The sequence below is a fragment of the Trachurus trachurus genome (genome assembly GCF_905171665.1).
Source record: "Trachurus trachurus genome assembly, chromosome: 4".
NCBI classification, from domain to species: Eukaryota; Metazoa; Chordata; class Actinopteri; order Carangiformes; family Carangidae; genus Trachurus; species Trachurus trachurus.
Genome location: NC_139898.1, coordinates 27766383 through 27781169, shown reverse-complemented (window position 1 = coordinate 27781169; position 14787 = coordinate 27766383). Strand labels below are relative to the sequence as shown.

General features: G+C 39.2%; 1 protein-coding gene across 1 annotated transcript in view; it reads right to left on the bottom strand.

The window, feature by feature from the left end:
* The window catches only part of LOC310985278 (phosphatidylinositol 4,5-bisphosphate 3-kinase catalytic subunit alpha isoform-like), a 29663-nt gene that overhangs the window by 11287 nt on the left and 3589 nt on the right, over positions 1-14787 (bottom strand). The window contains exons 3-13 of the mRNA XM_083970835.1: positions 11836-11938; positions 11182-11350; positions 10962-11088; positions 9783-9992; positions 9232-9326; positions 8944-9099; positions 7066-7311; positions 6036-6121; positions 4875-4980; positions 2018-2170; positions 1740-1874 (exon numbers count right to left, since the gene is read on the bottom strand). Of these exons, the coding sequence (XP_083826961.1) occupies positions 1740-1874; positions 2018-2170; positions 4875-4980; positions 6036-6121; positions 7066-7311; positions 8944-9099; positions 9232-9326; positions 9783-9992; positions 10962-11088; positions 11182-11350; positions 11836-11891 (1539 nt within the window). The 5' untranslated portion in view covers positions 11892-11938. The remainder of the gene's footprint in view (positions 1-1739; positions 1875-2017; positions 2171-4874; positions 4981-6035; positions 6122-7065; positions 7312-8943; positions 9100-9231; positions 9327-9782; positions 9993-10961; positions 11089-11181; positions 11351-11835; positions 11939-14787) is intronic.

Genomic DNA, 14787 nt, shown 5'->3' with positions numbered 1-14787 from the left:
AACAACATGACACTAAAGCGTCACATTGTCCTTCTGCAAGTTAATCTGCTCTAAATCCCAGCATTTACCAGATCCCAGCCTCTGTGTTACCATTTTATCTATTCAACCATGTCCACCCTAGTTCTGCTCAAGTTAACAACAGCTTTTAATCAGGCTACTTGGTTGGTTCACAATGTTCACATGAAGAAGGAAAGAGCTAGTTTTTCTCATAGTGAGTTATTTCCCATATTGCAGTTTCTGATGCTCTGTGAAATTCACTTTAAATGTAATTTTCCTTCTTTTAAATGATTTAAAATAAATGATTTCAATGATGAATTTCATTTGTTTTCTGGCTACATATTCTGCAAAACTATTTTTCATGCGTTTCCTGAGAGAAAAAGACAAATAAATCAGTTTCACAGCATTTGCTTTTACAATAATGTTCTCTTTTTACATATCTCTCTCTTTGCTGTGAGACAATTCAGACAAGCAAGAAATCTGATTATGCACTGGGCTCATAAATATAACGCTGACCAGGAATACATCATTTAATTTAAAAAATGAGTGATGGGTAACGGCAAAGAAGGTGTAAAAATTACAGAATACTTGTTGTTCAGTTTGATAAAGCCAAAAATGATCCATTACCACGTCTGAATGAGCCGTAAATGTGTATTTATCCTTGTAAAGCACAACACTCCTAACTCTATTATAAATGTGGCAGCAGAATAACAGCAGTGCTGCTTCTGAATCGCTTCCAACTGATGTTAAAACCGTGACAGAGCTGTGACAGAGCTGGAGCCGAGCCCTCACATCCTGAATGTGAACCTTTTCCCTACAGGCTGCATCACTTTGAGAAGCTAAAAGCACTAAAAATCTGTGGTAAAGCTCATCTGTTCCTGCCACAATCAGCCTCCTTAACAGAACCACTGACTTCTGACTGTATGAATATGATTATGTAGATTTGAATTAAACAATTTCCTGCTTAAGAATAAATGGGATGATATTACTGTATTCTTATCACATCTGATGCACACATCATGAATAACTTAACACGTCGTCTGACACTGTTCACACACACACACACAGCCACATGTCACATTATCACAGCAGAAGTCATGGCTCTCATATCACACATCATCTCATCTAGAAATCTGATAAGACAGATCATGAATAACTGAACACAGGAACTGTTGTGTCACACCGAAGTGTCAGGACCAACTCAATGAAGAAGGTGCATGTCAATGAGTTTACAACTGGAAATCAATCTTGCGGATCAAATTATTTATGAATGTGAATATTTTTAATTTATAAGATTGAAAATAAACTGGAAAGAGTCATAAAAGCCCATAATGGTTAATGCTTCCACTCTTTAATTACCACTACTGCTACTTGGCGCATATTTGAATTGTTTTTTCAAAATTAATCAGCTTTTTCAGCGAGAATATGGATGTAAAGATGTATTTAATCATGATTTTTAATGCTGGTACTTCATAACATGACTTCATTTCCACATGTCTATTAACTGTGTTTAATTCATTTGGTTATTTAAAGGTGCACACCCTCCTGCTCAGGTTGTTATCATACATGGCCCAGGTGTCTGACAATGACAACACCTCACACCAGTTAGGTGAAAACAAATGTTTCTCAAGTTTTCAAGTAAGTTAGGTGAAGTGAGGTGTGCATATTTACATGTAATTAACTACATTCTTAAAAGCTTTAGCTGATGAACTCTAGTTAGGAGCGGGTAAGCAGGTTGTTACCTGTCCAGAGAGGTTGTAGTTGAACCCCAGTTCCCTGGAGATGGTCCAGTTTGCATGATCCTCTACTGCATTCATATCTGGGTATTTGACCTGACTGCTAAAGTGGTCAAACTCCAGCTCCAAACATGGTGTTTCCTGGACAACAGGGATCAGAAGAAAGTGATTCAACGGTGTAAATTAAAGTCTCATAAAATAGTCCAGACTCTCAGTGAAACATGGAAAACCTGTTACTTTCTCATGCTTTATTTCAAGTAGGTAGGAAGCTGAATAATTAATACCTTATTTGGGTTGGATCCAGTGACTCCTATGGCGTTGAGGAGGTCTTCAAGGCCGTGAGGGACTGGCCAGAGGTTCAGAGCCAGCTTGTTAGCCACGAGCGTGTGAGTGTAGTCAAACAAGTTGACATTACCCCAAGCTAATGGACAGTGCTCCTAAAAAGAGAGATAAAAAGGGGAATCAAAGAGGCATTTAACACCAATGTATTATGGGACTCACAGAGGTAAAACATGAGCGGTCTTAAAAGGACAGTTTAACATTTTGGCAAATTCTCCTATTGCCATAATCCCTATAGTCATAGCAGTAGGTTCATTACCTTTAATTATACACAATCCAACAACTCCAAAATGCTCTGGTGGACAAGTTGTGACCTGCACATTCACCATGTTATGAAATAATAATGTAACATCATGAGACAGAGTTGTTTTCAAGGCAAATGAGTAGCCGGAACTACATCCCAGATACGGCTGCGAGTAGTATTTGCTTCATGTGTCGTAATGTTACATAATTGGAGTTGTTGGATTGTGTATTTGATGAGTTTGATGAGGGACAGGGGACTATGTACCGTTCACCTCCATTGTGTTCACTGAGCAGCTCACGTCTCCCGCCGATCTCAAAACAGCATGCACCGATAATTAAAGGTAAGGAACCTATTGCTATGACTATAGGGATTATGGCAATAGGAGAATTTGCCAAAAATGTTGAACTATCCCTTTAAGGTTTGAAGAGAGTTAAGATTTTCTTCTATTACGGGCGGATTAAAAGCACCGACTCAGAATAAAGTCCATATCAATTATAACATAATACACGACACTGAGACCATTTAAAATAAATGAAGAAGGCTCCAGCCAAGTGAAAGCACAGACAAGATTTCCACAGGTGGGAAATCTGTGCAGTCCAGTCACACCACAGTCACAGAAAGAATATTTGTTAAACTGACCATCCATGTCAATTACAGTAATGTGAATGTTTTATTTTATGGCAGTCAATACTGTAGACAGAAAATAGTTCACTTAGCTGGGCCTCTGAATGTTAGTAGAGTAAAACGTTATGTATAAAGCAATGTTAATAAACTCTCTGAACATATGGACTGCTGCTCATGAACATGCATTACAGTTTCATCCTGATTTATAATAAAGGTTTTCAAACAATGTACTTTAACTGCTTGATTTCAAAGAGCGACAATATCAGCCTTCACAAAGGCTGCAGAAATGTTTTAGATAAGATCTGGTTCTTCAGAGTGAGTCTTCACTAAGGGGCAGCGATGGAACAAGGTGAGCTTGACAGAGTTACACGCAGACGGCCAGTCACAACGCACCTATTTATAGTAAGTGCTGGAACAAAGAGCTGCCGTAGAGAAGTGTTTATCTTTAATTCAGGTGGCGCATGAAAGAGCATCCGCTAACCCGACCCGAACCTAGTGTGGCGCAGCAGGGGACACGACTCACCCCGGGTGTCTGTTACAATATCCATGTCTGGCATTCATTGATACACTCACACACTCTCACACACACCTCGCCATCTTCCAGCTTTTCCACCAGACTGAAGAGAAAGATGCAAAAAGAATTGATTGGCGTGGGTGTCTGTTACGAGTATGAGACACACTGGAAGAGTTTTACACTTCGTGGTTTCTAACCTCAGAGAGGAAAATGCACACACTCCTTGAAACAAAGTACTGAGTGCTTATGAGATGGACTAGTGGTTTTTTTCTTTCTCTTCTGGTTCTGTTCTTTTATTTTTTGGACTGCATGTGTATTCATTTAGATTATTTTGTTCCTCTTCTGACCAAATGAGTTGATTTGTTTACTGAGACAGATAACATGGACTGATGGCTGTAAATTGAACTTTTATTTTCTATTAGTATTATATGAATGAATGATCTGTAATTATCTGTAACTTCAGTTTGATATTATGAATTATATGAATATGAATAGGGGAAGGACTAGAAAAGCTTTCAACTTCTTCTTTCCCCTTTTGAACATGACAGGTATCTTCTTTTGAGATGATGATTCTTAACATGTGTTGATTATGATACAGAGGATTGTGGTTTATTGTTTCTTTATTTTTATTTTTTTATTTTAGCATTGCTTCTATGCTTTTAATTATTAATATTATTATTTTATTCTTGACATGTCCAATACAATTGATTGATTCATACAACACAAATGATTATTGGATGATACCAAAACAGTATTAAAGTTTCTTTTTCATATATTTTTTTAATTTTTATATTAAATGTACTAATTTGCTAACTTTACAGTTGTAATTCTGATTTTGCTCCATCCAGGCGTTGTGTTTTTCAGCTGTCAGATACTTTGATGCGAGTCTGATGGAGAACAATTAGCCTCATTCACAACATGCCCACAGTGCCAATTTACCCAAGCGATATTCTCACATGAACGGAAAAGTCCCTTCTGCTGATCGAGTTTCTGCTGATGTTTTCTGCCATCGCAGTGCCCATGGCTGATTAGTAATTAAACAGAGCCAAAAGACGATACCACTGCTCCAACTCACTGTGGACACATACACTCACACACACAGTGCAGGTTCATTTGCCAACACACACACACACACACACACACATTCACTGGAGGCACCGATACATATACATCCCCCCAGGATGGGTGAGCATGCCATCGTTTTGACACATGAAGGTCATCTGTTCTCTGCTATCTTTAGGGTGTGACAACTGTCTGCCGATCTGTTATTCTGTGTGGCATATGCAGGTGTTGGATTTGTATGATCACACCATTTGTTTCCTTTGGCTGAAATGATGAGTTTATACTCTGTTTGTTGTTTGTTGTTCCCGGCTACAGATTGTTTTTGTGTGATTCCCTGCACTGCTCTCCGTCGTCCTACCTCCTTGGCTCCCTTCCTGCCCTTGACAGAGCAAATGGAGAGGCAGAGTCTGGCAGCGCGGGGGATGTCTGGGATGTACATATCGTAGGTGAGCCACTCATTCCACCTGCAGGGTTGGAATAACGAACAGAAAAAAAGATGAATAAAACGACAAAGATATTTTAATCTGTAGACATAAAGCTCAAAGTACTACCTCTAACAATGGGCCTAAAGTAAGAGCTTTTCTAACCAAACTGCTGATTTGATCGTATACTTCTACGTAGCACACAACATTTATTCATGTATAAAGGCCACATATGTTCCCCCAGGTACTGTGTATGTCTGGGTGCCATTTCTGTCAGGTGAGGGCCAAGACTAGGGTTTAACAGTAATGTGATACGGCAGTTTAGTGTTACCAGCCAGCACTAAACTGTTTATCCTGCTTTACTGCTCAAAGTAAATTAGCAGATTAGTAGATGGTCTAAAAGGAGAATTCTGGTGAAAGTTTTCTAACTAACATTGAGGAAAGATCTCTATATATAAAGTTATTGTTGTTACTGTTAAAGGGATAGTTCAACATTTTGGCAAATTGGCCCATTGCCATAATCCATATAGTTTTAGGAGTAGGTTTGTTACCTTTATTTTTAGAAACTCAAACTCATCAAATACACAATCCAACAACTCCAAAATGCTCTGGTGGACAAGTTGTGACCTGCACATTCACCACGCTGTGAGATAATAACCGAACGTTACGAGACAGAGCTGTTTTCAAGGTAAATTCATGCAAAACCGCTGATGCACGTTCCCGTCGGAGGCAGTTTTTCGGCAAGCAGTCTCTGCATTTGCCTCGAAAACAACGTTCCGTTATTATCTCATAGCGTGGTGAATGTGCAGGTCACACCTTGTCCACCAGAGCGTTCTGGAGTTGTTGGATTGTGTATTTGATGAGTTTGATGAGGAAAACCAAGAAATCCCATTAGCCTCTGTAGCGTAGCTCTGAGCAGCTCGCGGCTCTGCTCCGCCGTTCTAAAAATAGCTTGCACCGACAATTCAGGTAACAAACCTACTGCTATGACTATAGGGATTATGGCAATGGGCCAATTTACCAAAATGTTAAAATATCCCTTTAAGAAGTCTTGCATTTAAGGGCTACAGTCATGAATGAACATGTTTACATTTTACCTGGGGTTGGAGCAGGGTACCCTCTGTGTGTTGACATTGTCACACATCTGTTCACCTCCATGGTAAATGCCGGTCCTCACATAAATCTACAAGCAGAGAGAAAGGAGAAGCAACTTTGACCGAGGAGAAGATTTAAGGGAAGAACAAACAGCAGCAACCATAATTAAAAAAAAAAAAAAAATCATATGACCGTATGGATTATTGTCCTGTAACAAGCTGTCGAGCTCAGCTGTCATTACACATCAAGGTTGGCTACCAGGCATTACTTTTCCCCCTGGTGAAGGTCTGTGTTCACATCAGACTTGGACAATGACAGTTTGTTTCCACAGGATGTGAGGGAGTGGGAAGGTGGGACACTCTGCACCACTGGAACAACCGTCACTTTATCCAGCTCCAAAACAAATCTAAATTTAAAGTCCTCAATTCGAGTCATCATTCTTATTCGACCAATTCTGGCGTATTCCCACCAGTGTTAAGTGTTCACTAAGATGTTGGACTCATGATTCTTGTTTAGGAGGTTCGTTTGATTTGACTGATGAGCCCAAGCTCAGTTAAAGTGGGTACGGAAAGTATTCATACCCCTTCAATTATTCGTTATTTGTTATTTTGCAGCTTATGTTATTGTAAAATCACTTTTTTTCTCATTATTCTACACTCACCAACCCATCATGACGGCACAAACCCAGAACTTGAGAATTCTTTGTAAATTAATTACAAAAGAAGAACTGAAATATCACCTGAACATACTGTAAGCATTCATCCCTTTGCTGTGACACTCATGTAGGTCATACAGGTGCCGTCAATTTCTTTTATTCCTCTTTGAGATGGTTCTACACCTTCATTAGAGTCCAGCTATGTTGAATTAAATAGTTTGGACACACCTGAGTGTAGATTGATGAGAAAAAAAAAAGTTTTTTTTAAAAATTATTTTAATATAAAGCTGCAAAATAACAAATAGTGAAAAACTGAAGGGGGTATGAATACTTTCCGCACCAACTGTATATTCCCTGTTAACACTGGACGTTCCCACCTTGTCTATGTCCCGGATATTGACGTTAACGTAGGTGGCACAGAGGACCCGTATCCGCAGAGTGCCGTTGATGGTCCACAGCGACTTGGCAGCTGCCTCGCCGTTCATATAGGACGTTGCCGTGGAGATACGTCGAGAGTAGGACGGCATCACAAAGTTGTCTGTAGGCAACTGGGTGTACAGGCTGTCCTTGGCCATTAGCATCAGGTTAGGCATCCTGCCCAGCATGATGCAACTACGGATATACTAGAGGGACAGACAAGAGGGAGAGGGAGAGGGAGAGGGGGAAGAGAGACACAGAGTTAAAACGAGTGCATGCGGAGCTGATAGAGTTACACCCTGCGTAGGTCTTGCCAGTGATGTCAACTGGTCATTTTCTAGGAGCTGACTGTGGAGGAAAGAGTGACACCGTGAGCATCTTTTACTTTGATGTGGCTCGGAGGGAATTTCTCCGGGTTCAGAGCTCCAGCTCACAGCGCTGTGACAGGGGACGAGTCGAGGTTCCAGCGTTTTAATGAGAGCCAGTGGAGCTGAAACATGTCTGGGCTGGGAGCCTGAAAGGTTTCTTCCACATACGCGTTAAAAAAAAATCCCAGCTACACCTGATACATCTCTCTTTTCTTTCTTTCTTTGTTCGGTCCAAGGTAATTTATGACTTTTCCAAAATAAACATACCAAAACACAATACTTTCCTATTCCATGGTTGGAAAGGAGCAGGGAGAAGATACGTATCTCTTTAATTTCCTGTACCTCACTCAATTTATAATTGTACTGAAATAATCTGTCAGTCACTGAGCAACAGTTTTACAGTGAAAAAAAGAAAACAAACAGAAACATAACAAACAAAGATTCAATCTGACACTTTCGCACTAATAAAGACCGTTTGTGAGTTATTAATTACTTGTCGTGTCATAAGTTCTTATTGTTATTTCTTTTAGCATTTTCTTGAATTGGAGCATGTTTGTACAGGTCTTAAGATCATTACACCGAGAATTTCACTGTTTGACTCCAACTACTTCAACTCCAACTTTTAACATTTTTCATCTCATAAGAACAACAGGAGGGGGAAAAACTATGAAGTCATGGGAGGATCAATAGGTCAGTGCAAAGTTGCCTGATGTAAAAAGACATATCATGTTACATACAAATCTTCTGGATCTGTCTCACTGGTAAAATAAAACACAATTTTTCCCATCGAGACGTATGGAGTTATTTATCTGTTCTATAAGTATTATACAATATTGATGGAGTGCAGCAGTAAGAGTGAAGGCTTTTTTCTTTTCTTGCTCCCAACATAATCTTTCAAAGATAGTGTAGATATCATCTGTGTTTACTCCATCAGAAATGTGTCTGAGTGATGTGAGTGTTATATTGATATTAGAACCTAGGGTTTATTTTAAGATTGTTGCTACAGCCTGATGGAAGAACAAGTCATCAAGGATCAACAATCATTTCTCCACTTTCCCTCCAGCAGGATTAGCCGAGCAGCAGTTTGTTTAGACGTCTGTTCGGGAGCGATAAAAATAAGCGAATCAATAGAAGTCTCTCCAGGTTCGGGTTGTTGGTGGAGGACGACGACTGTATTTCACAAACATGCGTGTCCAGCCCAACGTCCTGCTCTTTTTTCCCCACATATTTCACATCTGCAGTGTTTATATTCACTGATGTGATGCTGTGGTACAATTTCCTTATCTCTCATAAGCAGTGTTTCCCAAGTTGTAAACATCAATGATAATATGAACAATTGGCAGGATTAAATATACAGATCAGTTTTCTTTTGTTTCTGATAAATTACTCAGGTATGATTTAGTATTGGAGGTCTTTATTTCCACTAATCTGATGCTTTGATGCTTGAATGTTTGCTCTCCAGTCTCTTACCTTGTACTGGCTGATGGGGTACTTTTCCAGCAGGTACTCATCACAGCCACAGACCTTGAGGATGTATTTACCCTGGTATTCCTGAACACACATCTTCAGCTGCTCTGGGGACAGCAGCATGCTGCGTGTCTTCTTACGAATGGCCTCTGCGATCACCTTTTAGCACACAGACACAAAGAGGATGCGAAGAAGGCACCATTCATTACTGGCTTGTTTCCTGTCTCTTTTCCTTCTTGCTGATAAATGAACAGCTTTAAAAATGACTGATTAACTGTCTGTTCACCCCACCTGCTCCGGCACACAGTCATGATTGATCTTCAGTGTATACTTTTGTTTGTCATTGTTCGGAGAAACAATCACCCAAATCACGACAATAATCTGACCTGTGAAAAGAAACAGACAGAAAAAACAGTCGGACAATTGATCAATAATTCAAATTTCACTCGGACAGCAACAAAGGAACAAAACCCGCCATTAATTATTCAGAGGAATGAGTCTATTGTATTGAATCTTGTGCTTTCATTTTTACTGTTTCACTACAATAGCATCACACTAGCAGCATTTCAATCAATGCATTCATTGCCAGGCTCATTAGTACAGTTCCTATGCATTGTAAGGCTAGGCCAGTGGTTATTAAGTATTGATGGGAGGCTAAAATGTTCACTGGTTTCCCCTCTGATCCTCCTGTTGTCTTAAGGTGCTTTTCTTTTTTTTAAATAATTGCCACAAAATCATGGGTTTGATTAGACAACCAAAACAAAGATTTATTATTTCTGCCTTTAAAAACATCCTGTGATATTACCGTTACCTCAGTTCGGTCAATTTAAGCCGCCGCCTACCTTTGTCCAGTTTGCTATAGATGTGTTTGGGAAGTTCCTGTGTGGATTCAATGTTGGGTGGGTAAACATACAGCGCTCTACTGTGAGGCCCGCTGGCATCTCTCAGCTCCACGGAGTCTTTACAGACATTCAGGATGTTTCTCCTGAAGTCCTGAACCTCGGGGTCCTTCACAAGGTCAAACTCGCACACAGGCATACCAATGGCAAAACCTGACGGGACACAAAACAGAGCAGGAGTTGTCTTTGGGGCTTTGGGGGGAATTCAAACAAGATTGGTTCACAGATAAAGTAAAATAATGTTTTACTCCAATATCTTTTTACATACACAAAAATATACAGAACAGTAATCCAAAACAACTGAATTAGCAATAGTGCATTTAATCTGTTTATTTTGTCAAGTTCAGAATTAGTCTAATAATGTAGTTCAGGCAGGTTTTTTCACCTTTTTTCACCATTATTTGCCTATAATCCATTTAATAAAAAACAGCAATTATTTAGATTAAAGCAGAAGTGAGTGATCCGGTCGTTTTCGCTAATGTTGCGTTCCAGGCAGGCTTTTGAAATCATAAATTACAGCTTCAAGTCACAATTTACGACTTTGTAGCGTTCCAGGCAACCCACTCGTGTTTTTCCGACCTGTTTTACCGGTGAAACTCACTATAACGGCCACTCGTAACTTCTGACCTGTGAAATCGTACCAGTACGTCTTTTTGTACAGTCTATGTACCAGATCGAACTGGTACGACTTCACAGGTCGGAAAAAAACGAGTTTCCTTGAACGCACCATAACAGTCCTCGTCCCTACGTCGCCACATTCACGGCGTCCCTTGGCTGCACACACAGCCCTGCATGCCGTTCTCTCTCCTCATTGGATAAAAACTGTAGGATACGATAAATGTTTTCTCCTCGGCTCAGAGCAGAGCAGAGGGACTGACAGACCCGTGTTTCAGACCAAACACTCTATGTAAGTGATTGCTGTCGGAAGATATAACTATTTAAGACTTATATTAACACAAATATATCACTCACTTCTGCTTTAACTATAATGAAGGATCTAACAAAATTAAAGAATAATGCATTTGTTCCAAACTATAGATCGATCCATATTTTTGAACTAACCAAAGTAATAAAACAAAAACAAACCATGGCTACAACAAAACCAAGGGAGGAGCATCTCACCAATCTCTCTGTTGAGGATCTTTTCCTCTCTGTTGCCAACTGGTTCAATGACCTTGAGGAAAGGCTGGAAGAGTCGGAGATCACACAGCCTCCGAGTCTCATCGTAGAACTCCTCACGCTCTGCTTCCTGCATGCAGAATAATTAAAAAATAAATGAATAAACCTATGTAAACCTTTCGTCATTCATACTTTCATTGGTGGAGTGAATACCTCATCGTACCTGTGTAACACTGACAAAGATGTAGGACGTCTCCTCCTGTAGGAGGTGATGGAGGGGGTATTTGCGGGCCTCTTTGAACAGCTCGTGTTTGATGGTGATGAGCGTGGCCTCACGTAGACACTCCATTGTCAGGATCATCCCATTGGGCAGCAGGCAGTCCACCAGGATCCTGCAGACACACAACCGCCATTATTATTACACAATGTAAACATCACTCTCTACTTTTCATTTACCAGGCTTTCACTGGACATTTTACACTGTGAATTATTTATTTATATTCAACAGACAATATACAGTAGATGGATAGTAACAATAACAGCTCAACAGGTAATAACAATAAATACACAGGTATATGAATGTAGGAGATGATTTAATTGCAGTAACATGAAATTAAAGTGTGTCCAAGCTAATTTCCGTCAGTACGATAAATAGTAATGTTGTGACAGTTTGTATAAATTAAATTCAACCTTTATTTCCACACTGTACGGCCTACCCATGACACGATACATACAGTACGTTTAGTAAAGGGCCCATTCAATAATGTTATGTATTAATGTCAAATATATAATGAAAGTCTACTGAGTGGAAACACTTTAGCTTAAAATTGGGTCTAAAATAAATAGTAGTGCATAGAGAGAATCCAGTGTGTTATACCTGGGAGGCATGAGGTGGATGCCCCATAGCTCCCCTGAGGACGGCCTGGGAGGCATCTTCTTCTTCTCGGTCTCCCAGCTCAGTCACACAGTCAAGCTACAACCTGAAAGACAGCAACGTTTAAAAGCAACTTCCGACCCTCATAGTGTGAAACATTAAACCTCAATAAAACCAATAAAGTTAGTGACACTAAATGCAAAGAAAAAGAAGAGTAGTATACTCAAAGCTTCTTTTCACACTATGCATAAAATCTCAGAAAGTAGCTGTAGTTGGACTTATGAGTTGATTAATGGCCAGAGCACAGTGCAGCTGACCTTTGGGATGTAAAATGTCATTTTAATCCTGTCAGACATTTTGCGTGAAATCTTCTCATCATTAGCATCATCATGACTTTTTCACATAAGATGCTTCGTGGGGTCACAAGTGAATGTTTGTGCCAAATCTGAAGCGATTCCCTCGAGGCCTGACTGAGATGTAGCGTACAAGAGAGTGGGACAGATGGATGGATCGCCCTAAAGAGTAAACGCCTCAGGCCATCGCAACTGTTACCAGCACCGAGTCGTACCAGACATGTTAAGTCAACCAGGAGCAAGACGATGGTGTGTGTGTGTCAAACTGAAATGGTTTACTTGTTTACAGCCTGTCATGTTTTATTTAGTGCAGATTTGACTCATATTTCATTCAAAAACATTACTCCAGATACACATCACTCATAAATGCACAGACATGCATGTTTGTCTCCAAAGTGAAATCAGTGTGAAACATCAAAGAAACCGTTTTACACCTCTATGTTGTTAAACATTAACTTTAATACTAGAATGAAAGTTACTGTACCGCTCCTGGACAATGAACTGAAGCTCACTCACCCTGGATCGTGTGCATTGATCCAAATGTCTGTCTTTGAGCGGCTGACATTTAGTTTGAGGCGTTGCCGGCCGCCTCTCATGTGAAATGTTCTGTGACACTGTTTGCATACTGGCTTCAGTACAACTAAAAACCTGTCCCAGACGATCCGCCTCACATGCAAAACACCTCCATGTGTCCGTCTGTGCTGGTGGGAACTGTTGCCGCACCTGCACTCGCTGTAAACTACATGTTGCTATTGTCTCCTGTGTCCCCATCTGAAGCACTGACAGGGTTTTTTATCTGTCCTCGTCAGTCACAGAAATCACTGCTTTAATTACCTACAACATCTATTGTATCTTCAATACCTGTGGTACTGTAGAAAAACAAGCACTAACATTGTTTTCATAACTATGGTTCTGACTAGGGTCCGAAGTTTCAGCTCTTGTGACATACTGACAAGGTCAAATGTGGCATCCTTGACATGTTAAACTTTAATTTTGAGGCTAATTTTATATTTATAAGATTATAATTACACAATGAGCCAATTATTGTCAAATGAAATAGAAAAAATTATACTGTTTCTTTCCTTTCTTACTTCTTCTTGTTACTTCCCTGTGCTTTCACCAGTCAATATTAGCTCATCAGCTCATATTTACATTTACATACACTTTTTTTTTTTTTTTTTTTTTTTTACATATGCACTGTTACATTTTTTATTGGTTGCCATTGCACTCTCAATGATAATAATTTATTACACTGGCTGCCATTAATACCGACGTCCTCCTTTAGTTATTTGCACTTAGTTTATTGTATTAAATTCTAAATCTATTCTATTGTTTTTAAATATTTCATTTTATATTCTTGTACTTTTATTTTCTTTATGCAATGACCAAAAGGTACATCAGAATTTCACTATTATTACTTGTAATTATGTGTGACAAATAAAGTAAACTTGAACTTGAACTATATATAATACACTTTAGGGGCATATTTTGTCTAATATTTTCTGTATATATTCATCTTTATGCACTTCAGATTCTCTACTCTTGGAGCAACTGCAATGTAACAACGTAATTTCCCTCTGGAGATCAATAAAGTTTCTGAGTCAACCCACTGTCATCAAGCTCTGGGAAATCAGGGGTCTTTGGGGATGTCAGTGACATTCAGGCAGATTTCTCAGGTCCAACACTCACAAAAACCAAACAAACAGAGTGAGTCAACTGCTGTAACTGATTGTAACACAGCGATGGGAAACTATGTGTTTGTGTGGGCTTTAAGGAAATTACAACATTATGCCTTAAGTTAAGATGAAGTCAGCTAATAGCCACAGATCATGAAAAGAACAACTAAAACTGAGAAGAAAGGCAAGTATTGTATTGCTTAACATTCATCAAGCCGATAGCTATCTTTAATTTCTGATGCACTGTCTGGTTTGCATGGGCTATTTAGAGAACATTGGCTGATTAAGTACAACAAGTTATTTAGAGCAGTAATACGCACTGTGAACAATACAGAAGACAAAATACTTCCTCTCAAAAGCAACATTGTGCTGTTTTTTAATCTTCTTTGCGTTTCCTCATTGGACTTGTGTTGTCTCACTGCATAATGGAACTGTACTGACATGAAGCAATGGCTCAAAACATTACATGAGAGACCAAGTTCATCTGGTCATCACATACGTACACAGTGCTGTGAAATTTGCCCTCTTCCTGGTTGCTTACTTTTTTGCATATTTGTCACACTTAGCTAAATGTTTAAGATTATTAAACAAATTGTGATATTAGATGTAGATAACCCAAGTTTATATAAAATGCAGTTTTTAAATTATTATTTCATTTATTAAAGGGAAAACAAAAACCTACCTGGACCTGTGTGAAAAAGTAATTGCCTCCCTTGGTAAATCATGAACTAACTGTGATAAACCAATTTAGCAATTAAACTTGTAGCTAACACCTTTAAGTGTGACAAATATGCAAAAAAGTAAGAAATCATGAAGGGGCAAATACTTTTTCACAACACTGTATATGTCCAACTAATCATGCCTTGGTTTTTAAATGCTTTGAAACCCCATTACTTATTACTTATTGTTTATACTGGGGGAATTCA